The sequence below is a fragment of the Spermophilus citellus genome (genome assembly GCF_964194105.1).
Source record: "Spermophilus citellus genome assembly, chromosome: 1".
Taxonomy (NCBI): domain Eukaryota; kingdom Metazoa; phylum Chordata; class Mammalia; order Rodentia; family Sciuridae; genus Spermophilus; species Spermophilus citellus.
The window spans coordinates 256,150,496-256,175,395 of NC_138182.1; the positions used below are offsets into that span (position 1 = coordinate 256,150,496).

General features: G+C 35.6%; 1 protein-coding gene across 2 annotated transcripts in view; it reads right to left on the minus strand.

Annotated features, from left to right (window-relative positions):
• The window catches only part of CDH12 (cadherin 12), a gene marked incomplete at both ends in the record, with an annotated part of 300,498 nt that overhangs the window by 16,148 nt on the left and 259,450 nt on the right, over nucleotides 1-24,900 (minus strand). For both annotated transcript variants that reach the window (XM_081301963.1, XM_081301962.1), the window contains one exon: nucleotides 20,205-20,341. In XM_081301963.1, coding sequence (XP_081158089.1) covers nucleotides 20,205-20,341 — 137 coding nt within the window. The remainder of the gene's footprint in view (nucleotides 1-20,204; nucleotides 20,342-24,900) is intronic.

Below are 24,900 nucleotides of genomic sequence, written 5' to 3' on the forward strand. Positions count from 1 at the left end.
AAAAGATTCAAGTAAAAGAGAAGGTCTCTCGAGCTAGTCAGAGGAAAAGATTCAAGTAAAAGAGAAGGTCTCTCGAACTAGTCAGACAGAGGAAGAAAGTGTAAAGCAGAAAAAGCCATCAGGGGAAAATTTACAACAGGAGACTGCTACTAACGCCTTTCTATCAGAGGGCGTAAGTGTCCAACCAAGAGCACCACCTCTACAGGAGACTGCTACTAACACCATTCTATCACCAGAGGGCATAAGTGTCCAATCAACAGCACCACCTCCATATGCTAGGAGGATCCCAACCCCCGCAGTTGATAGTTGGGATCCTGAGACAGGATCTCAAGTATTAACATGCCCTGTATTTGAGGTAGGAAGGCAGGGAATTTACCATGGTTTAAATTTCAAAACAGTGAAGCAGCTAAAAGAGGCTGTAACAGCCTATGGTCCTCAAGCACCCTTCACTGTAAGCTTGGTCGAATCCATTAATAACTTGAACATGACGCCAGCAGATTGGGCTAATATGTGTAAAGCTGTGCTAAATGGAGGTCAATACCTGTTATGGAAGGTTGCCAATGAGGGATTTTGCAAGAAGATGGCTAGGCAAAATGCAGCAGCTGATTATCCTCAGAGAAATCTAGATATGTTGTTAGGAAAGGGACCTTATGAGGATCAGCAGCAACAAATTGCATATGATCCTGCCATATACTCACAAAATGCTGTAGAGGCAATTAGGGCATGGAAGACTTTACAAGGACATGGAGGTTTACAAGGTCAATTATCTAAGGTAATACAAGGAGCTAATGAACCTTACGCTGAATTTGTAGATAGGCTTATTCAAACAGCTACCAGAGTTTTTGGGAATACAGAACAAGCAATGCCATTAATAAAACAACTGGCTTATGACCAAGCGAATCGTTGGTGCAGAGATATCATTAGACCATGGAAACATGAAGATTTAAACACATATATTAAATTATGTAGAGACATTAATGAAGAAGAGCAAGTCATGGCAGCTGCAGTAAAACAGGCTTTAGATGCCAGAGACATTAATGAACAAGGGCAAATTGTGGCAGCTGCAGTAAAACAGGTTTTAGATTCCAGGCCAAGAACATGCTACGATTGTGAACAAACAGGACATTTTAAAAGGAATTGTCCCATAGGAAGAGGGTTTAACAAAACTAGGTATCAAAGGAGTAGAATACCGGGTATTTGCCCACGATGCTGTAGAGGGAGACATTGGGCTAATGAATGCCATTCTCAAACCACCATAGAGGTTACTCCATTATCAAAAAATGAACAAGGCCCAAGTGTTTATCCACGATATCGTGGGGAAAGGCATCGAGCTCCATTGCCAAAAAATGGACAGGGGGGCCAATGCTCCGGGGCCCCAAACCACAAATATATGGAGCACTGGAGGAACCCAGCAACCCCATCAGGGTAGTGCCCAGGACACATTGTCCATCAGATCCCTCATCAGACAAACCAGAGGGAGCACAGGGTTGTACATCTGCGCCTCTGCCAGATCAGTATTAACTCCAGAGATGGGAGTTCAAATCATTCCCACAGGGGTAAAAGGACCTCTTCCCAAAGGAACAGTAGGCTTATTATTGGGACGCAGCTCTTCTACTCTAAAAGGACTTATGATAAGTCCTGGGGTAATTGATCCCGATTATGAAGGTGAAATAAAAATTATAGCCAGTTCTCCAAAGGGTATATCAGTAATTTCACCAGGAGATAGAATAGCACAGTTACTAATAATACACAGCCTACATGATAAATTTTCCAGTCGTGCTATAGAAAGAGGTTCCAAGGGATAGGCTCCACAGGTGTAGATTGGGCTATGCTTTCTTTAAATTTACATTCTCTCCCCATGCTAAAACTAAATATTCAAGGACATGAATTCAATGGGCTACTGGATACAGGTGCAGACCTTAGCATCATCTCTCGTCAAGAATGGCCAAAACGTTGGCCATTACAACAAGCCACTCAAATGCTTAGTGGCGACTAATCCCCATAGAAGTGCAATGGTATTAGATTGGAAGGATCCTGAAGGATGTGAAGGAACTATACATCCATATGTATTGGATCATCTTCCCGTAAATTTATGGGGACGAGATGTCCTAGATCAATTAGGTTTGACATTAACAAATAACATCAATAAAAATGCACCCACTATTATGGCTAGACAAGGTTTTAGGAAAGGAAAAAGATTAGAAAAACAAGAACAAGGTATAGCAGCACCAATACAAATAGATCAAGGAACAGACAGACATGGGTTGGATTTTCACAAAGGGCCACTGAGACAATAAAAATTACATGGAATCAGAAAGACCAGTATGGGTTCCTCAGTGGCCCCTGACTAAAGAAAAGATACAAGCAGCCCATGATCTTGTCAAACAACAATTAGTGGAAGGACATATACAACCTTCTGTATCTCCCCATAATACTCCCATTTTTGTCATCAAAAAGAAATCTGGTAAATGGAGATTATTGTAAGATTTAAGAGCCATTAATAATGAGATGGTTATTATGGGACCTGCTCAATTGGGGATTCCTCAATTGTCTGCTTTACCAAAAACTTGGTATGTTTTAGTTATAGATATTAAAGATTGTTTTTTTTTTTCAATTCCAATTCATCCTGAGGATAGTCCACGTTTTGCATTTACTATCCCTGCACTGAATCATGAAGGTCCTGATCAGAGATATGAATGGAAAGTACTCCCTCAAGGGATGGCTAACAGCCCAACTATGTGTCAAATTTATGTTAACAAAGTAATCCAGCCACTTAGAAATCAAAATCCTGAACTACAAATATTTCACTATATGGATGATGTATTATTAGCACACAAGGCTAAAAACACATTGCTAGAATGTTATGCCACACTTACAAACTTATTAAAAAATTATAATCTAAAGATATCAATAGATAAAGTACAATTAAATTTTCCAATTAATTATTTAGGAGTTCTATTATCCTCAACCATGGTCCGTCCACCAAAAATTCAAATACGAGTAGATCAACTCAAATCACTTAACGACTTTCAAAAGTTATTAGGAGACATAAACTGGATAAGGCCTTATCTAGGTATACCAACAGGAGAGTTGGGACCTTTATTTGATATCCTAAAAGGTCCATCAGATCCAAATTCACCCCAAATGTTAATGCCTGAAGCAAGAAAAGCATTAAAAATCATTGAAACATATATGGAAAATATGCATTTGGATAGAATTGATATAAGTTTGCCTTTATTATTTATTGTACTACCAACAAAAAATATTCCTACAGGAGTATTTTGGCAAGAAGGTCCATTATTATGGATACATTTATCTTATTCTCCTAACACTATTCTTACTAGGTATCCTGAGGCTGTAGGACAATTAATACTCAAAGGAATAAAAGCAGCAAAGGGAGTGTTTGGAATTTCTCCCAATAAAATTATTACTCCATATACTATGAATCAAATTGATGAATTAGCTAATGAGTTAAATACTTGGCAATAATCATGTGCAAATCTAATGTTTCATTTGATAACCACTTACCATCTAATCCTTTATTATATTTTTGGTCATTGCATCCTGTAATTTTTCCAAAAATGACAAGAAAAACACCTATTATGAATGCTCCAAATATATTCACTGATGGGTCAAATAATGGTACAACAGCAATAGTTACACCTGATCAAACTTTTATATTTTTAGTACCCAAACAATCAGCTCAAAAGGTAGAGCTTAATGCAATATTACAAGCTTTTGTGATGTTTAAAGATTCTGTATTTAATTTATTTTCCGATAGTCAGTATATAGTTAATGCTATAGTATCCCTTGAAGATGCTGGTAGGATTTCCCCTTCTTCTACTGTTTTCTCTTTGTTTTCCACTATACAAAGTCTAATCTGGGACATATCAGGGCACATACAGGATTGCCTGGAGCCCTTAGTTTGGGCAATGATTTAGCAGATAAAACTATACATGACATACATATTTTCTCTACACTAGAAGAAGCTATAAATTTTCATAAAAGGTTCCATATCAATGCTAATACTTTACAAAGGCATTTTAAAATAACTAAGGAACAAGCTAGACAAATAATAAAACAATGTCAAAATTGTGTGACCTTTTTACCACAAGTTAATCTTGGAGTCAATCCTAGAGGATTGATACCTAACCATATTTGGCAGAAGGACGTCACACACTTGCCAGAATTTGGAAAATTAAAATATTTGCATGTTACAGTTGATACTTCTTCTGGATTTTTGATGGGCTCCCTTCATGCTGGAGAAAAAACTAAAGATGTTATAGCTCATTGCTTACAAAATTTTGCCACTGTGGGTGTTCCAAAACAGTTAAAAACAGATAATGCCCTTGGTTATACTTCTACCTCTTTTAAACAATTTTGCTCATCATTTGGCATTACTCATATAACAGGAATCCCATACAATCCACAGGGACAAGGCATAGTTGAAAGAGCTCATCAAACTATTAAAATGTACTTATTAAAACAAAAAGACGGAATTGGGAAGGGGTATATATTCCCCAAAGATAAACATAAAATAACCCTTTTTACTCTAAACTTTTTAAATTTGGATTCATCAGGACTTAGTGCTGCAGAAAGGCATATGTGTCCAAGGTAGTTTGGAAAGATATTCTAACAGGACAATGGAAAGGTCCTGACCCAGTAATTGTCTGGATTGGGGGTCTGTTTGTGTGTTTCCACAGGAAGAACAGCAGCCAATTTGGATTCCAGAGAGATTAACTAAAGTCCTGACCCAGTGATTGTCTGGAGTCAGGGGCCTGTTTGTGTGTTTCCACAGGGATAACAGCAGCCGATTTTGATTCCAGAGAGATTAACTAAAGCGATTTCTACAGACCAAAAAGAAGATGATTTGGCTCAAATTCATAATAGCTGATATCCAAAACTCCAATTTGGCTATTCTTACATCTGCACCAGAACCAGGAGGCTTTTCTCAATATCTATTTTAATATTGCCCTTTCCCATATCATGACGTTCTATTTTGTTTTTTGAGCTCATACAGACCTAGGTTAATATTTTGCTGATCAGTTCTATTTTTTTTGACTATAGAGTTTTTAAACATTGCAATGGAGATTTTACCTGTAAAAAGTTATAAGGCCTTTACTATTATGTTATGTGTTGTATGTATTTTATTATGTGTGCACACTTGTGTTTTGTGTTATATGTTTGAATGTACATATGTCCATATATCATATATGATGAGTGCTCATGAAAAAATGGATCCAAATATTTTTTTTTATTCACGTGATTTAAATGGTTTAATTTAAATTGGGTAAACAACTGTTGAGGATTGTTTTAATATATGAACAAAAAAGGAGGTTAACCGATCTGTTTGTTTACTTTCACCTTTCATTTTCATTATATTTAATAATTCTCTTCAAGATAATGTAAATTGTTAAGGAAATTTTTTTCTTTTAGTGCCTTCTGGAATGTTACATAATTTTTTCTTTAGCCATTATTACCAGAATTCCTATCTTCATCCCAGTGCCTGTGAAGACAAAGATAAAACCAATCTACAGCTTCTGCAATAGCCATCACCGAACTGCTTGCAGAACTTGCCTAGACTATGTGTCACTTGTATGCATTGTGAACTCACTTGTATGCATTGTGAACTATCTGTTGGTGCAGCGACTTGTGGTAGTGTTGGGGTATATTTGCTGATGATGTCATGGGTGGTACAAATTTTCCAAAAGGAGCCATCAATTGGCTTGGTGTACCTTCCTCCCTTCTGCTTGTCATGATCGTTCAGCTAAAATTTGGGGGCCAACAGAGGTGAGGCAAAGAACCTCACCCCCCCGCTGGTACAAAGACCTCTCCACAGGTGTGGCTGTATATTGGACCAGTAGTCAGTGACGGGTAAGATCCAATTGCAGTGGTACCAACCTAAGATAGGAGGCTGACGCCCTGAGGTCAGCTCATCCGATGACGGGTAAGGACCATATGTAGTATTGGACAAGCTAAGGCAGGCACGGTCCCTAAGTCACATGCTTGTTGTTTAAACAGAGAGGGGGAGATGTTTAGAGCCACAGCCAAAGGGGACCCAGCAAACTTCCAGCTGCCAGCAAACTTCCAGCTGCCGGCTGATGATTGGCTCACAGCGGCCCCAGCAACATCTAGATGATTGGCTCCCCTGCGGTGATGCTCATTGGGCTGTTTCCCTGCCCTTTCAGACCACGGAGCTGCTCATTGGGGGACTTCTTTGGCTCCGCCCATGCGACCCAGCCAATAGGCCTCAAGAGCAGGAGGATTGTGGGAGGTGGAGAGGCTGGTGTTGGGGAGAGAGGCTTGTGGGAAGCCGGTGGTGGCAGTTGGGCTCTGAGGGTTTTTTCCTGAGGAGCTGTTTTGTTTGGCGTGTGTAGTTCTAAAAATAAAGTTAGTTTCTTTTGACAAGTGGCTCCTGAATTGTGCCCAGCCAGACTGAGGCATAATATAACATCAAAGAATAAACACTTATTGATGGTATTGGTGGAAGAAAGAACAAAAGTCACATCTGAATCTCAAATTCAGAATTTGTATTTGACAAAAATCCTACATCCATTCATGATAAAAGTTCTCTACAGATTAGCAACTCAGATTAGAGGCAGCTTCTTCAAACTGATAATGTATCCCTAAGACACTGAGAGCTAACATCATGGTGAAAACTAAACACATCTTCTCTAATATACACAGGGAAAGAATATCTGCTCTTGTCATTTATATTTAACAATGTTCTGGAGGGTTTCACCATGGAATCAGATAAAAATACAATCTTTCAAAGGTCTCCAGTTGTTAAACCAGTCCTATTAGATAAACCTTTTTAGAATTCAGAACCAAATAAAATCTGTGATTTGTTATGCAGCAAGATATAACTACCGGTAATGATAAATATTTAAAATTGTATTAAAGAAGACTGGCGCTGGTCTTGGAGATGGTGTTTTTTTCTTTTCTTTTTAGCTGGGGCTGTGAGAAGTTTCCTTTATTATCACGTTAGGTGCTCAAGGCTCCAGGTCTGCTAGGAACTACTTGGAAATGTAAACATAGGAACTCTCCCAGGACTCTTCATGTAGCTTGGGCTTCTAAATAGTGTAGTGACTATAATCCACGTGTAAACATGATGAGAAAGAAAAAGTCAGACAGAAGCCACTGCTTTTATCATCTAAGAGAGCAACAATACTTCTTCCCTATATTAATCAGAACAGTCTTTAGTTCCATTCTAAATTCAAAGGAAAGGAAGACGGACCCCACTACTTGAGGCAAGATCAACCTCAGTGTCAAATGCTTGTGGGAATGGGATAAATCCTTAAGGGAAGACCACCATTGTGTTATAGGGCTGGAACTTGTTGAGGTAGCATGAGGCAAACCATGCCCCCTATCTCTAGCCTCCATGCAAACACTGATTCTTGGGATCAGGACAGAAAGACTTCAGACATGTTCCTTAGAGTAACAGGCATGAGTGTAACAGCATGTTAGAGGGATAGGAAAGCAGAAAGTATGGGGAGCCACCCCTTGCCCCTGAGCTGAACTCGTTCCTCTGGCCTGGAGCTATGGGGGCACAGGTCTGGCACAAACACGAAAGCTGTGCAGAGCAAGTGGCCTTTAGCCCCTAGCTCAGCATCAGAGCCCACTTCAAGCCCTACCTGGGCGTTACCTAATGGGAATGGGCAACCCCTTGAAACCCAAACCTTGCCTCATTTGGGTGGAATATTCTTGAATGTCTTTTCCCCAATAAATAGAAAGTTTCCCATGTGCTCACTCTTTTGTCTTTCCAGTGCTGGAGCTGACCCTTGGGGTCACCAAGCTGAACCATCCTGCCTTATGTTTCTGTGCTGTGTGGTTAATCAACCATTTTCTTAGTTATTGATACAGTCAGCTCCTTTGATCCCTGTTCATCGCCAGTCCAGCTAAGTGGTGATAGGAAAGGGGAACATTCTCAAAGAAAATGGTGGGTTGGTCCTCTCAGAGAGTAAGAATATGTCCTTTCCTGTCTTTAATTTTGTTGGGGATCCCAGGGAAGTTTCCAGAGACTCCTACCCAGGTCCACCTCTTGTCTTGACTGATAGCAGGATGACATTGGACTTTCAAGTCCTCACTGTCATCACAACTGTAGGTCACTTTGGACCAAGCTGACTGTCCTCACAGGAAACTGTTCTTATAGATTTTATGATTTGGGTGGATTATCCTTTTCATCCTGAGTTCCAGGATCTGGTATGTGTAAAAAGCCCCCCTTTTCAGAGAGAGTAATTTGTATTCTAATTGGCATTTGGGCCTGCATTTTTCCTTCATATAACAGATAGTGTGCTGAGGACTGTTAACATATTCTGTCAACTTAAGCCAGGCAGGACTGCAGGTAAATCGTTTTTTTAAAAAAGAAAGCATGTGGGAATTAACACAATTAGTACATTTAATACAAATATTCCCTTCATGTTCCCATAACTCTAGTCTGCCTGTTATCAATTGGAAATTAAATCAGAAATCTCTTTTAGAAACAGGTCACTAGTGACTATTCTTTATATATAACATTGATAATCCTAGATAAATAAGATTGTTACCTAAAGAGAATGTAAAATTCATGTAACTGTACTATTCTCTCCCAGTTCTTCTCAGTGCCAAGTGGTTTCATAGAGAGCAAACCCAAGGCGATACATTTATAGAGAGCTCTCTTTTACATAGTAACTTGAGACTCTGTACCAGATTTAAATTTGCCATAGTGTCCTAGTGATCTACAAAATTTGAAAATTTTATATCTATGAATAGGTGAGAAAATGGGGAGAATCTTCCCTATGATTTCTGCAGAAGCCAAAGCAGAATTCTGAGTATCCTCAGTGTTTTTATAAAATCCTGAGATCTGAGATGTCTATGAAGGAACTGAAGAGCAAGAAGGCATGCTGCCTGAGATTGCCTAGGCTATTATCACCTCTCTTCCACAAGTCACCTCATAATGTACTCCAGCCACCATGCTATGGGGAAACCCCTTTCAGAGCCAAGAGAGAGTTTTGCAGTATTCACCTCTGTAGATACTCAATAAATATAGTCAAATAATGAAACATTTCTTAGAACCAAGTGAGAAGTCTAATACAAAATGTTTTGAAAATCGTAAAGTTCTAACAAATACCAGGTTCTGGTTATATTAATAAACATGGGAGCTACTTTGCTTCCTTATTTCAAAATGACAAGTGCTTTAGAATAGCTATATGAGTGAAAATTCCATTTTGTGATTGTGTACTAAATTATAACTACAATCACTTCAAAATTGGAATTGTAGCCTTTTATACCAAAAATTGAATTATAATTATACAAACTGAGTATGATACATGTAAATGAGTGAATACTATAGGCTTTCTTTGGCTTTCCTCTTTAAACCAGTTCACTTCTAAATTGCAAGTCAAGTTAAGCCATGTTTAATAATAGCTCTGTTTAGTGGTGTGATCTGCAAGTAGACTGAGCAATCCATAAAAGGATTTAAATTATTCATAGATGCCTATGGTAAAGTCAAATATTACCTTCTGTGCTTCTGGTGACAAAATGTGATCTCTAAAGGAAAAGAAATCCCTAACAATACCACTAATCTTTTTATTTTTCATAATGAAAACTGTATGAAGAGTATATTGTATATATAAAAATTTAAAATAACATGAAGTTTTAGATACTTTGAATTCCTTGAGGACAAGAACTGTGCCATATTCATCTTGTCATTCAATATATAACACAGTGCTAGTACATGATAGTCAATTAAATATACAAACAAATAAATATAGCATTAAAAACAGACTGGGCTGAGGAGCTAAAACAGTTTAGATGGAGTTGACATGACAAGAAAACTCTATGGATCATACCCCACTGATGCCATAGTTCTCAGTGTGTGTTCCCTGAATTGATCCATGCTTAATAAAATCTATACATCTATCGATTCTATTTTACTTTATGTAAAACCATTTGCAATATAAAAGGTTATTCTCAAATCACTGCCTCTATTATAATCACAACAACATTAGATTAATATTTTATGGTCAACGAAGTATAAGAAAAAATGCTAAACATCACTAATCATCAGGGAAATAAAAATCAAAACCACAATGAGGCATTTCATCATCCCAGCAAGAATGGCTGTCATCAAAAGACTAAAGATAAAAAGAGCTGGGAGAAAATGGAAAAAAAGGACGCCATGCACATTGTTGGTGGGAATGTAAACTAGTACAGCCATTTAGGAAAACAGAATGATACTCCCTCAGAAATTTCAAAATTGGGCTACCATATGATATAATATTTCCACTCTTTGAGTATATACACAAAGGAAATAGAATAAGTATGTCAAAAAGAAAAAAGACACTGCCATATTTACTGTAGCACTATTCACAAAAGCCAAGAAAAGGAAACAACAGAAGTGCAACACTTGCTAAATAAATAAAGAAAATTTGGTAGATATTTACAATGGAATATTATTCAGCCATGAAAACAAAATGAAATTCTGTTACTTATGACAATAAAAATAGAAATAGAGACAATTATACTGTATACTTCAGAAAGCTAGAGAAAGGATTCTGTTTTCACCATGAAGAAATGATTAATGTTCCAGGCAGTAGATATAGTTATCCTGATATAAATATTACACAAATTCAAAGATTTTAAAATATTACTTGTTACTCCACAAATATTTATGCTTTTTAGACCTTAATGTATTAGTTAAAGATAAATGTAAATAAAATTAATAAATGAACAATAAATAATTTGAAATATTTTAATTTTGAAAACACATAAAACTCACTAATATTAATTATATAATAAAGATGATTTTATATCAAAATTAATTAACAAATGTCCTTTGGTAAGTAAATTTCTGAAACACCCACTTACAGAGATTTAATAAATCATTATTAGTTTATATTTCTATGTAGTTTTCTTTCATTATAATCAACTGAGATGCAAAAGCAATAAGAATATAATGCACAAAATAATCAGTTGTGTTTTAGCTTCTTCTATAATTTCTTGATTAATCAAAATGTGGTTTATAGCTCCTAAAAATATTTGTTGATTTCTATGCATCCATGTCTTGTTTGTCCTTCTACCTCCTCATCATTTTTTTTCTTCTAAGGGCACATTTTCAGTTTACTTAACTTTTCTTGTTCATACTCACTTATAATCTATTTTGCTGATAAATACATATATCTGCTGAGATAGAACACAGCACCTCACACATACTAGGTGAGGGTTCACCGCTGAGCCACAACCCCAGCCCCACCAAATATATTTTTCAAAGCTAAATCGTTACTGAATTATGACCAATATACACAACTGATGGCAAATGATTTGTATGAGGAGCAAGCATATTCTACCGTTTATGTTCAAAACTAAGCTCAGAGTTTGCAAAACACCACTATTTCTGTTTCTCTGTTCTACATCAGTTTACTGCACCCCTTACTCCTGTCTCCTACCTGAAACCTGACCCCCTAATACTGATGTCTCACCCCCCACCCTGTGTTTTCACATTAAATGAGTTTCAATTTTCATCATTTTAATCTTTCCATTATCATCCACTGTCAATGCTTCATAGAACACTAAAGTTTTTGTCTTAAATTATAACAAAATCTTTTTATTAGCTTTTTCTACCGTTCTCCAAACCTGCTTTTCTTAAATCCTTTTAATTATTCTTCAATCAGCATACATTTTCAAAAATACAATTCATACTTCTATTTCACTTTTTCAGCTTTTACCTCTTCACAATAATATTGAAATATCACACAGGCTGGAACAGAACACAAACCTTAATTTTTTCTCACCTTGATTATCTTTATTATTGGGATGAGAAAAGTATGGGAAGAGAGACAAAGACAAATACAAAAGAGTGTCACCTTTTAGTCACCCTAAATATTTTCCATATACTTAATTATTTCTTTTATATTCAATTACTTTATTCTTAGTATCAGTGCTTTTTCCAATCAAGAATGAAATAGATGACATTTCTAGTATCCAATATACTAATAATTTTATTATCTTTTCCCTGACATTATAGTTAACATGCAGCATTATAGTGGAGGTACTTACTCCCTGATACCTTTCTCTCTGCTCCCACAGCACCCTCCTTCTTTGCTTTCTTTTGATTGACATTTTAACATGCTATTTTTTTTTACAGTATACTGTGCTTTATGGTCATTATTCCATAAGCCCGTCTAATGAAGTTTTTTTTTGTTTGTTTTATAAACATTAAAAATGGCATGTTAAAATACACTAAGGAATAAATAAATGAAAAAATATTAAAATATTGCTGTCGTATTTATACTCATGATGAATAGTTTTGAGACTCTAATGAATAGAAGGTATAATGTAGTGTTGGTGACTTAAATTGTTAATATGTAATATATTTCAAGAAAGGTTGAACATTCACAATATATTAATTACAAACATATCCATGTAGTTCATAATGTGTAATATACCTTGGAATCAAAGATGTATAAGATAAAGACATTTCTTCTAAAAGTCCATGCTAAATTCATAATATCACTCTACAAATAGATTAGATATGATATATCATGCCAATGTAATAGTTTTGATATATTTTTTTCTATTCTTGAACTCTGTCAGGTTAAAGGAATATTTCTGTGTTAATGGAACTTTATATATCATATTTGTATAAATATATATTTGTATATGGATTTCAGCAATTAGGTGAGAAGTTCATCATGTAGTTTTTATTTCCTGAGAAAACTGATACTAATTAAGTAAAAAATAAGGCTGACATTAATGTTGTACATGTGATTTTGTTGAAGCAATTATATTGATTTAAAGTACTCTTAAGCAGTTTGATTATGTTAGTATACTCATAAGCAGTTAAAGGTTTAAAATAAAATATAAGCTCTCACAACATAAATTTGGATTTCATTATACTTGCATAGCATATAATAGTGAGCAAAATGGCAACATTTCTAAATTAAGTTGATGATCGAGATGACATTAATGATTATTTTTTCCATGTTATATGATACACTACAGAGCTTTATGAAATAGTTTGAAAACTTTACAAGTGATTCATTCTTCACAGTATCACTCTTAGAACTACTATTGAAATGTTGCCAATTCTAGTATAAATAAAATTTAGTTTCATTTGAGAATACAAATTAGTTTCATATAGTTACTTGGGGGAATAAAAAAAGAAAATTAGAAAATGGTAGACAGACTACCTAGATTCTACCAGGAATCTATGAAAAGGCTTCTATGAAAAGTAAGAGAAGGTTAATTATCTGGGTAACTGAAGGAAGAGAAAATGACATCGGTTTAGAATCATAAGCAATTGCTCCATGCAGTCATCAAACCTCAACTATGCTGAGTAGTGACAGGTTTCACATTTTTATTTCCCTCAATTTGTGCTCATCTTTAGGACACTGGAGAATTTGGCAACATTCCCTCTGTACATCCAACTGTCCCACAATGGTTTCAGTATCTGATCTCAACATGAACTTTGATGCCTCTATGACTTTGCTTAAGCAGTTTCCCCACCTGATGTTTGTTTAATGACATAGGGTGCTTGTTTCCAGTACAGATTTCTTGAAAATAATCCCAGAAATTCTGATCCAATGTGACTTGAATGTATCCAAACATCTGTCTTAAAAAAAAAAAATTATCCCAGATGACTGTGATACTTGTGATCATAGTTGGGGAGTAGAGGAACATTAGTAGAAAAAAAAAGGCAACCAAAGGATATTACTTTTCAACAGCATGCATAGAAATATTATAGCTTTTTTTGAAAAGTAATCCAATCAACAGGGGAAGGAGAGTAGGAGAGTACTCCTGGTCAGACACCACAAAGAATTCCAACTCACCCTTGTCACCAGCTCCCTGGTCAATCACAGTGAACCAGCTAATACATGGTGAGGCAGTCAGTGCTGGATTAAAGAAATGCAGGTTCAGGACCACAATTGCATTCCAAATCCACCAACAAAAATAGTTGGAGAAGTACATGCCTTTTAGAAAGGTGTTAAGCAAAGGACATACAGGTAGAAACAATCAAAATGAGGGTATACTCAAACACATTGGAAAAACTAAATTCTCAGTGAAGCTTTAGATGGCTAAATGAGACTACAGACAATCTTTCCCCTCCATTCCCTCTGTACATCCAACTGTCCCACAAAGGTTGCAGGATCTGATCTCAACATGAATTTTGATACCTCTACAACTTTGCTTAAGCAGTTTCCCCACCTGTAATCCCATCTTCTCCTATGACAAGGTACATTTTCCATATGTTTATTTAAGCTTTAAAGTTTTATGTGGTGGTAGGACGTATTGTTCCATGTTCTTACATGCACACAATGTATGTGTGTGGTTTTTTAATGTTTTAAAACACAGCTTAAGTGACAAGTTCTATGGGGTATAGTGAGAACACTTTTTATTTTGATTGGGCATTTAATTCATTTCACCAGATATTTGCTTCTCTCACAAAATTTTCAGAACTTAGAGGCCAGATAATATGGTTCCTAAATTTTCTTCTTTTTAAAATAACTTATTTAGTTGCCAAGAGTCACATAAAATAGTCAACCTTTTAAAAATGGTCTATAATTATCACTGCCTTCTTTTTACACACTTGCTTTACTCTCCGTTTTTACATGTTGTTTAGATTTAGTAGTTTGCCTCTACTGAAACAAAATGTGGCAAAAGCGATGTGATGTAATTTCTCAGAGTAGGTTATAGAAAGTTCAATTTCATGGAGTTCGGGTTGAGGTTCAGTGGTAGAGCGCTTACCCAGCATATGTGAGGCACTGAGTTCTATTCTCAGCACCGCATATAAATAAATAACAAAATAAAGGCCCATCAATGTCTAAAAAAAAATTACAAAAAGGGTTAATTTTGAACTTTCACACATTCTCTGTCTCCTGTGTTTATTTTGATCACACTGACTGAGAGTTGTAAACTGCCCTAGAAGCTCTCATGATAGGAAACTGAGAACATCCTGCCTGGGACCAACAGCCTGTGAGATTCTAAGTCTCAAGTCCAGCATCCTACAAGAAACTGAATCTTAATATCACCTATGGAGTGAACTTAATTAAAGTCTAATGAGAGAACATTTAGAGGAGTCAGTTCACCCATGAATGAATAAATGAGATAATAAATGTTGATGTTCTATGTGACCGAATTCTGATGCAATTGGTAACATAGCATAATTACCTAATATCCCATAGGTAACTGACACCACACCTTTAAGGAGAAGTTATCTTTTCTACTTTCTCATAGGCTTCCTCTGCAAAGACTGAGAACCTGCTGACAAACAGCGATGCTGCGCTTGAGAACACATTTCAAATGTTGTCATCTTCCTCTCTTAATGTATAAATATGATTCCCAGTATCATCTCCATCTATATTTGGAAAAAGTGATACTGGTCTGTTTTTGTGGCATAGCCAGCCCATTTACAGAATATCTGTACTGTATTTTTTATTCAAAATGCATTTGAAAATTACCATGACTATTGTTATTACTCATTTAAAATAAAAGAAGGAAGCAGAAGTTAGTGGATACGCATCCCAGAATGTATTTTGGAGAGTCAAAGGGTCCAATCCCAGGTTTGTCCTCTTTAGCTGTGTGGTGCTAGGCTACGAAGAAATGTCTCAAGGCATTGATTTCTTCACTCCTACACCATGGATAGTAATACTCACCTTGCAGTATTATCAAAGGGGACCATATGAGTTAATGGGTACACAAGTATTAGAATAGTTTAACTATTTTATTATTACTTCACCTTGTCTGAGAATATAATTTCATAGCTAGTTTTTTGGCCTACAGAGAATCATTTCAGAATATTCTGCCAGGGGCTGGGGCTGTAGCTCAGTGGCAGAGGACATATGAGGCACTGGGTTCAATCCTCAGCACCACATAAAAATAAATAAATAAAATAAAGGTACTGTGTCCATCTACATCTAAAAAATGTTTTTTAAAAAAGAATATTCTGCCAAAAGGTCGTTTATTTTTACTTAAATCCTTCATCACTTTAAAACCACATAGTGGTCAGTCAACCCTTTGCAACTTCTTTCTAGTGTTTACTTATATATGAATTTTATGGAATTAAACACAATTTTAACAATTATAACTTATTATAATTCATTAATTTGGTTAATTTCTATCTATACTTTCACTGCAATGTCCTTAAGAATTGACACTATTTATAGTTTTCTCACAACCTACAACAAATGATGCTTTGCACAAATGGTTCTTAATATACTGAATAAAAATAAATGCATAATTCATGTTGAGCTTGAATTATAGTAAAAAATCTTATAACTTGATTTTTCTGTACATATGAAAATCATATCACATGTTCTATATTAAGTAAAACAAGTTGTAACATAAAAATATCTTCATGAAGAAACCTTAAAAATTGATTACCAAACAATTAAATTTCAACTCATGAACTTACACATATATATAAAATTTCACAAAAATAGCATTTAGGAAAAGAGTTCATTGATTTTTTTTAATTATTTCATAATAAATGAAACCAATCCATGTTATTATTTGAATATCAATAAGAAGAAAATTGTCTCCTATGTAATTGGTATATATTATAAATATGAAATAAATTATAGGACTTCAGTGTCATGGTCACTTGCCCTCTTTAACTAATGGCATTTGTTACATTAACACCAAAATATTTAGATACATTGGCCTGTTGAAATTTTCTGATAATTTGAATGAGGTGAAATTTTGAAGCTTCCCTCTCTTTTAAAATTCTTGAGGTTAATATTATAAAAAGAACAAATTAGTAAATCAAAGAGAATTATTAGGAGCTTAATAAAATTATTTGGACCTCTGACTATAGCAACACTGATAAAAGATTGATTTTTAATTAATTTAAAGTTGTTGTATTATTGTACTATTTCACTTAACCTGAGAGTTTTTAATAGAAGAGTCAGATAAAAACATATACTAGTTCAACCTGCAGTTTGGTCTACTTAAAAAAATTTCATTCTTCATGCAAGAGCAAGTAATGGGTATTTATTTCTCATTCATTCACTATGATAATAATATCTGATCAGTGGGCTAGCTTGATCAATGAGCTCAGCTTAAGGAATTGGAATATGAATAACGTTTACTTTAAAAGTTCATTGGCAAAAAATAAAGACTCAAAATTAGCTTTTATTATGGAATCTCTAATTATCATGTGATGATATTTTGGCATCTTTATTTTGTCCTAGAAGACTTCTTTGATGGATCTGATATCCATTCAATCGTCTTTAAAGAGATACTGAATTCCTCAAAATGGAATTGATGGTCAGTCTGTTTTAGGAATATTAATTTGGCATCACTCTCATATTGTGTGTGTGTGTGTGTGTGTGTGTGTGTGAGAGAGAGAGAGAGAGAGAGAGAGAGAGAGAGAGAGAGAGAGAGAGAGGAGTATATATAACCCACATAACTCTCACAAATAAGCATGGCTATAGAACTGTTGGCACCCAATCCACAAAATGTACTTTGGTAAAAGAGTCCAGGGCTCCAATCTTAGGTTTGTCATCATTAGCTGTGTGACACAGTGCTATAAACAATTTGAATTCCTTTGCTCCTACACTGTAGATAGTAATACCCTGCAGGTTTATTGAGGAAATTGATTTCTTGGACACATGAGATGCATATGTACAGATGTATCTTATATACCTAAGTTCCAATGCTGACTATGAGGGCTAAGAAACTACTTGCTATCCATAAACTAGGATTTCCTAAGTCGCATTTTGCTAAAATCTACAGCTTACAATTTGGGAGAGCATGTGCACTAATTATAGAGATAAGTAACCAAATATGGTTCTATAAATTTAGGAAATCTAATTTTTCAGTGACTGAAAACTTTTATTTTCACACAAAGGTTTATACTTTCTTCCCTGTTTCAAGTAGTTGAAGCTCAAGGCTCTAAAAGGAGGCCCTGGACATTATTTTTATGTCTATTCTCACACCATTACCATGGTTTTGTAGCTACTGGGAGAAAGAAAACTTTTATAGTATGGTAAAGATTACCAATGGATTATCCACAAACATTTAGCTTGAGGTAAGGCAGGGGTCTGTTACTCCTACTTCCAAGTGATTTTAGCAAGATTCACAATGGTTTTGTATTAAATAGTTTAGGAAACTAATTTTCATAAATTAATTGTCCTCAATATTCTATAGGAATTAATCATTGAAAGTTATCAAGAGGGAAGAATTAACATATGCAACTACAGCAGATACAGAACAGAAGGGAAGAAAGATGTCCACTGCAAGCGAGACTACAGCAAACAGTGTACAGAGAATGCAGGTGGAGGGTCCACCAAGACAAGGTGACTGGCATTCAACTCTACAATAGCACATTTGCTCAAGTAGTTCACTTCACACTCTTGTGTCTGAGTCTAGCTGAGCAAGAAGGTCCAATCTGAACAAAAATGACAAGGAAAAGACATTGTGGTAGAACTGCCTGTAATTTATCTTGGCAAGATTTTTTGAGTTTTCTTAGGGTACAGTGGACATAGCAGATAGGGACTGGCATGGAGAAATTATACTTTTAACTCACTCAAGAAGGCTGCTTGACAATCAAAAGGAAATTAAGAAAGTCTAAGGTTTACCATTGTGTGGTGGTATCTGATTTCTATGCAAATGTCTCCAAAAGCCCCCAACATCAAAGGATCAAATCACACAAGAAAACAATTGGCCTTCGGACATTTACCTTTACTATCAGTGCAACTCAACGCTAAAAGTGGGGGGACAGATAAGAGGAATTCATGCATTTTTATTTCCTTCACTCCCATCCCAAGAGACCTGAATATCTATATCCTTATCCCCACATTCTCAAATATACAAATTATGGTTTCTTTGTAATCTTCAGTCATTTATTTCCATTTTACCAAAAAACAACCTTGACATGGAATGTAAAAAATAACAACATTTTCATGTTTCTCACAATTCCATGAGTTAATATTAGTTTCACAAGGCAATGGGGAGTACACTGTGGTATTCATCTAGCAAGTGGAATTCATCTAGAAAGTAGACTTGGATGAGGAGTTTCAAGACTGACATAACCATCAACAGACACATAGTGTTGGAAGGCTGAACTGAGCTGCAGTTGTGATCTGAGCATCAACAGGCGATCTCTCTTTTATGGTAGCCTCAGAATAGCCAGACTTTCCACATGACAGGTTGAAATTTAAGAGTTAAGTGTTGAAACAAACAAGGCAGTAGTTATTTAGCAATCAAGAGTTACCTGAAAGTCGTGAAATTGGCTAAAGATATTCTAAAGGCATGGGGTAAGGTATCTGACTGTTCATGTTGAGCCACAGTTGTTAAAGATAAACAAAATTGTTCCACATTTATGCCCTCACTGAGTTGAGACTGATCAAAACCCCTCCACAGAAATATTCATAGCTTCTCTCTGATCTGAAAGGTGAAATTAGCTGCAAAAGTGTTATAAATTTGCACCAGATTCATAAAACAAATGAGAAAACGAAATGAAAGATACTTAGAAGGGATTTTCCAAAACTTTTAGGAAATCATAAGAGAAGAACTAGGGAAATGCATTTCTGTTGAAAACAACCAAGTAAAAAGAGTCAAATGTCACATTTCTACTTTAATTGATTACTTAAAAATTTTTATCACATTCTCTATTATACTGTTAAACCATAAGAACTACAATTAAGCTCAGTTGACAGGATTCTATTTTGGACCAAGCAGAAATGAACACAAGGAACAATTACAAACAATTCTAGGGATTCTCTGCAGCTCTTTGCAGAATTGCACTTAAAAGTGTATTCCACAGTTACATTCATTAAAAATATATTCTAGTTACAGGAAAGAGACAGGGAGATTATTTTTTAAATGCTATTCTTGATTTCAAAAAATATTTTAGAGTAATTTTATTTGATTATTATTTCTTTTGACCAGCCTATGAAACTCTTAGTGATATAGATACAAGGATCATGCCTGGCAGAAAAGCTGTCACTCTGGTGACTTTTTGAGAGTACAGAGTGAAAACGAAGAGACCTCACAATGAAATGCTTTTCTAGGTATTCATGCAATCCTGCAAACAGGGCTCATTGGCAGCTGTCACAATATCTCTGGACTTATGCTAGGAGGAAAAGGAACAGGTTTCTGAGTTTCCCCGGGAGACCACTCAGCTGTCATTGCAAAAATGAAAAACATCTCAGCAGGGACTCATTTAAAAGTGTTAAATCCAAAGAACTGCGGTATAACATTGATTCTGTCCATGCCATACTTACTAACTTTACTCGCAATTATGGAGAAATTATACTGTGCAGTGCTTTCTCTGTCTAGTAATTCATTAGTGGCGATGGTTCCTTCTGTTCCATCTATTGTAAAGTAGCTGTCCCCATCACTCTTCCAATCTATGAAGTACCTGCATGTGAAAAGAGTAAATGCAAATGTGCAATGATTACACATTAATCATAATGGCAGTTAGGCTAACTTGACACAGTTCCTTATTTTTCTCCCTGTAGCTATTACCCACCTTGCAATAAAGAAGAGTGTAAATGACAGCTTCTTTATTGCAAAGTCAGTATGCTCAAGGGGAAACTGGAAATAATGAAAGATTTAGTACCCCTGCTGTTCATATTATTTTAGGGTCTTGACACCTTGAAAGCTCAGCAGAGACTGAAATTCTAAAGCTGACCATGGGTTTCCTTAACCTGCTGAATATTAAACTTTTTTGAGCAGTAAAAAAAATCCTTAACAGTGGCTGTGAAAGGGCTTTGGATGAGGGAGACTTCTGCAAACAACAACAAAAATCTATGCCAGAACTGAGGTAGAATCTTGATGTTAACACAGACAGGGGAAAAATCACATTATGGAAAATGAAGGAAAAACTTTGACAATTTGGTGATTGTACAAAAATATTTTTCTTTATACAAACATAAAAGAGCCATTGCTGTTTTATTATACTATATGTCAGGACAACTTTCAAAAAGAAGTGGTGACCTTGGCTAATGATGTCTTTTTTATCGTTTTTATTATCTGACATATTTGGTGATAAATGTTGCTGACTTATGTGAAGCAATAGGAGTAGAACATCCAAGAAAATGAATAACAAAACAGAAATTGCATTCACTTAAGTTGTTAGGAAATGGTGAACACATGAACTGATATGTTATCAATTATAATAACAAGAGTTAGCATTTTTAAAGCTTGCCATATTTCTCTCGGTGTTGATAAATATTATCATTAATTCATACAGTAGCTCTAAAATATATTATCAATCTCCCCACTTTACTTATGAAATTATAGAAATGAAACCATAGAAACAAGAAAGAGGGCTGGGGATGTGGCTCAAGCGGTAGCGCGCTCGCCTGGCATGCGTGCGGCCCAGGTTCAATCCTCAGCACCACATACCAACAAAGATGTTGTGTCCGCCGAGAACTAAAAAATAAATATTAAAAATTCTCTCTCTCTCTCTCTCCTCTCTCACTCTCTCTTAAAAAAAAAAGAAACAAGAAAGAATTTGTCCAATTTACATAGATTCAATGTTTTATGCTGATATTTGAACAAGTCAATAATGATCCCCATATGATCATCACTCTGTATTATTACCAAATTGACAAGGGATATTATAAGGAAGAGCTCTGGTAATCATATGGTGTGACGCACAGAACATTTACCAACATTATGTTTCTGGCAGGGGAACAAAAGATAGATTCATAACAGTGGCTGAGAGCAGGTGTCATTATTGCAGCTGACCCATTGAAATACCCATGCCACAAAAAGTGATCCTGTGTTCATCATGAAAAGTCAGTTAAGGGAAGTCTATCTTCAAAGAGCAGGTTATTATTCTGGCAAGCTTGTTATTATTCTGATAAGTTTGTAGTTCTCATGTCACTGCAGTCAGAGATCAAAACTTGTTTGCCTTTACAAATGAGATTTATGAACTTAACTTGTCAATATTTGTTAGTAATTGATTTTCCCACCTGAAGTTACTGAATGTAATGGAACAGGGTATAAACCATGCTATTAATCTTTTTATATCACGGCCGTTGATTTGAGGTGTGAGAATGCATTGAAGCCATGTGATTTCAATGTAATAGCTTGTCTTATAGGAATGCTCTCAAAAATATAAATGAAGTTAAGTTACATTTAAAAGTCAGGAAGCATGAGGTATATATAATAAGTCTAATTCTCTCTGTAGCATGTTCTTTTTTGAACAAGAAAGCATTGTCTCACAATAGTCATTTTAAGCACTTCTATTCAACTAAATATATGCCTAATTGAAGAAGAAAATTGCGACTGAATGTGTTTATCATCTAGCATTTTGAAAAGAATTATCAATGCATACTATGCGCAATCATGCAATTCATTATATTTGCTGAGTGTACACCATGCAGTAGACACCTTGCTAGAGTTGAAACATGAAAATGAAGTAAAATAAACAAGAGTTGGGGTTACACATATCAACACATGATCTTAATGACTTATAGAGGGATAGGGAAGACCATAGGAGAGCCAAAAAAAAAAAAAAGGCAACAAGTGTAAAATCAAATGGTTCAGGCAAGACATCCTGTGCATGATGTTTGGTGGCACTAGAAGGATATGGAGAAATGATCCTGAAAAAAAGACTGAAATATCCAAAGTGAAGGGGAAAAGATGGTATTTTAGAGAGCAATGCAATCACACTAGCAGACCTGTGAAAGTATTGTGGAGAATTATACATTGTTAGTAATTGCTACAGAAAATACTTGAGAGGAACAACAATGAGAAGATGAGTGATTTAGGTCAAAGAAGGTCTTACACATACTATTAAGGAGGTAGGCCACATACTAAGGGAGATCAACACTGCTGAGCAAGTTCACTGGGGCTTACATTTAATCCCTAGAAAAGTAACTTGTTGGATGTATTTGAAGAGGATGAGACTGTGAGCATTTTTGGATCTCCAGAATCTTGCCAAAAGACAGAGAGTAAGCAGGGTTGTAAAGAGACTTGATTCAACAAGCTTTGAGGAGTGATGAGGACAACCAGGGACACTTGCAGCCCAAAGAAGACACAACATACATTAGCTGACTTTAAATTGATAGAGATGGGCATGTGCAGGGGTGACAGAATTACTTGTTATGTTTTGAGGGAATAGGTAGGATTGAAGAAGAGAACATATGTAAACACAGATTTCAGATACATAAAGCAAATATGTTTATATTACAACTGTAAACATTTATAAGGGGTTTCTTCAGGAAATAGTACACACTGTGGGCAATTTTGGAACTGCTCCGGTAAGTTCCCACTTTGCTAAAATGTACTTCACCTTCCATAAACTTTATTGAGATACAATTTACATGCTAAAAAATTTACCCACTTCATCTGTAAAATTCATTCATTTTAGGTATCATGAATGTTGTGCAAGAATGTGGTAGTTTTAAGAAAATATTTTAAATGTATTAAATCTATATGTATATATTGTTAACATGTTTAATTTTCTGGAAATTTCATTTTTATGGGTAAAAATTGTGATGCGGTCAAGGAATAAAATAATTCTGTCCCTGAGGAGTTTTTAATGATAAAAGACATTCTCTTGCCTCCTGTTTAAAAGTTATTTGTTCTTGTGTAGGTAGACCTTGGTGCATCATTTACATTAGGTACTCTCCAACGTGACAGACAAGAACCACTACTTTGTATTACTTTTAAATTTAAATTTATCATACATTTCTAAGAACATTTTAGAATACATTTCCAATATATTACTTGTTAATATTTTCCACATTCATTTTTAACTTCATGTACACACATGTATAATGTTTTAACAGACATATTTGAGAGCACCTTACAGGTTTCATATCCCCTGGATCCTAAATACTAACATGTTTCTCCAAAAATTAAAGACAACTAATTTTTCCCATATTGTTAAGGTTAATGTTAACAATTTGGTTAGTCCAGAAATAAATACTTACACACTTAATCTCAGAGTAAAGTCAAAATAAACAGAGGTGAGTTCCCTATAATTTTAGGCCATTCTGATGCCCAGCCTATGGGAAACTACAAGTCAAAATTAGTGGCTTTAACCTTTTTATGGTTTAGATATTAGGTATCGCCCAAAATATTATGTGTGAGACAATGCAAGAAGGTTTAGAGAAGAAATGATGAGGTTATGAGAGTCTGAACCCAATCAGTGAGTTAATCCCCTGGTGGAATTAGCTAAGTGGTAACTAAAGGCAGGTAGGGTGTGTATGGAGGGCACGGGATGTCTTTGGGGAATGCATTTTGTATTTGGTAAATGGATTCTCTCTCTCTTCTTTTTGGTCATCATGTGAGCTGCTTCCCTCTGTCACACTCTTTCACCATAATGTTCTCCCTAGCCTCGAGGCTTAAGGAATAGAACAGGACAGGACCCCTGCAACTATGAGCCCTCAAATAATCGTTTCCTCCTGTAAAATTGTTTTTGTCAGATCTTTAAGTCACAGCAATGAAAAAGCTGACCTTTATTGAAATCCTATGCTAAGAGGCAGAAGAAGACCCCCTTACTAAGAAAGGTCACTTACTAAATGTTTTCTCAGGGTCAATTAATCTGTGTTTACAGACTGACTTCACTTCACCCACTTTCATATTGCCCCATACTCCGTGGCAGGCCCAGTCTGATAGGCAGAAACTTTCTCGGCTCTCCAAGATCAATATCCCTGAGCCCTTCCCATATCTATGATCTTTGAAGTCCCACAGTATCAGATTCACTGAGGGATAGAAGGGATATGCTGCAAAATGATATAAGTGTGTTATCTATACACAAAAGGGTTGAGATATTTGTGAGGCCCAAAGAAGTAAGGTTGCCTAGTGTAGTTACTTGCTACAAAATGTTGAAAAAAAATGCATGGCCATTTGCACAGAACCAAGGACTCAAATTGGCTAACTTTGCCATCAGAAATTTATAATCATGCAAATCATGTTTCATCAGATTTTATGGAGTTTTTTATTTTCTGCCTTTTGATT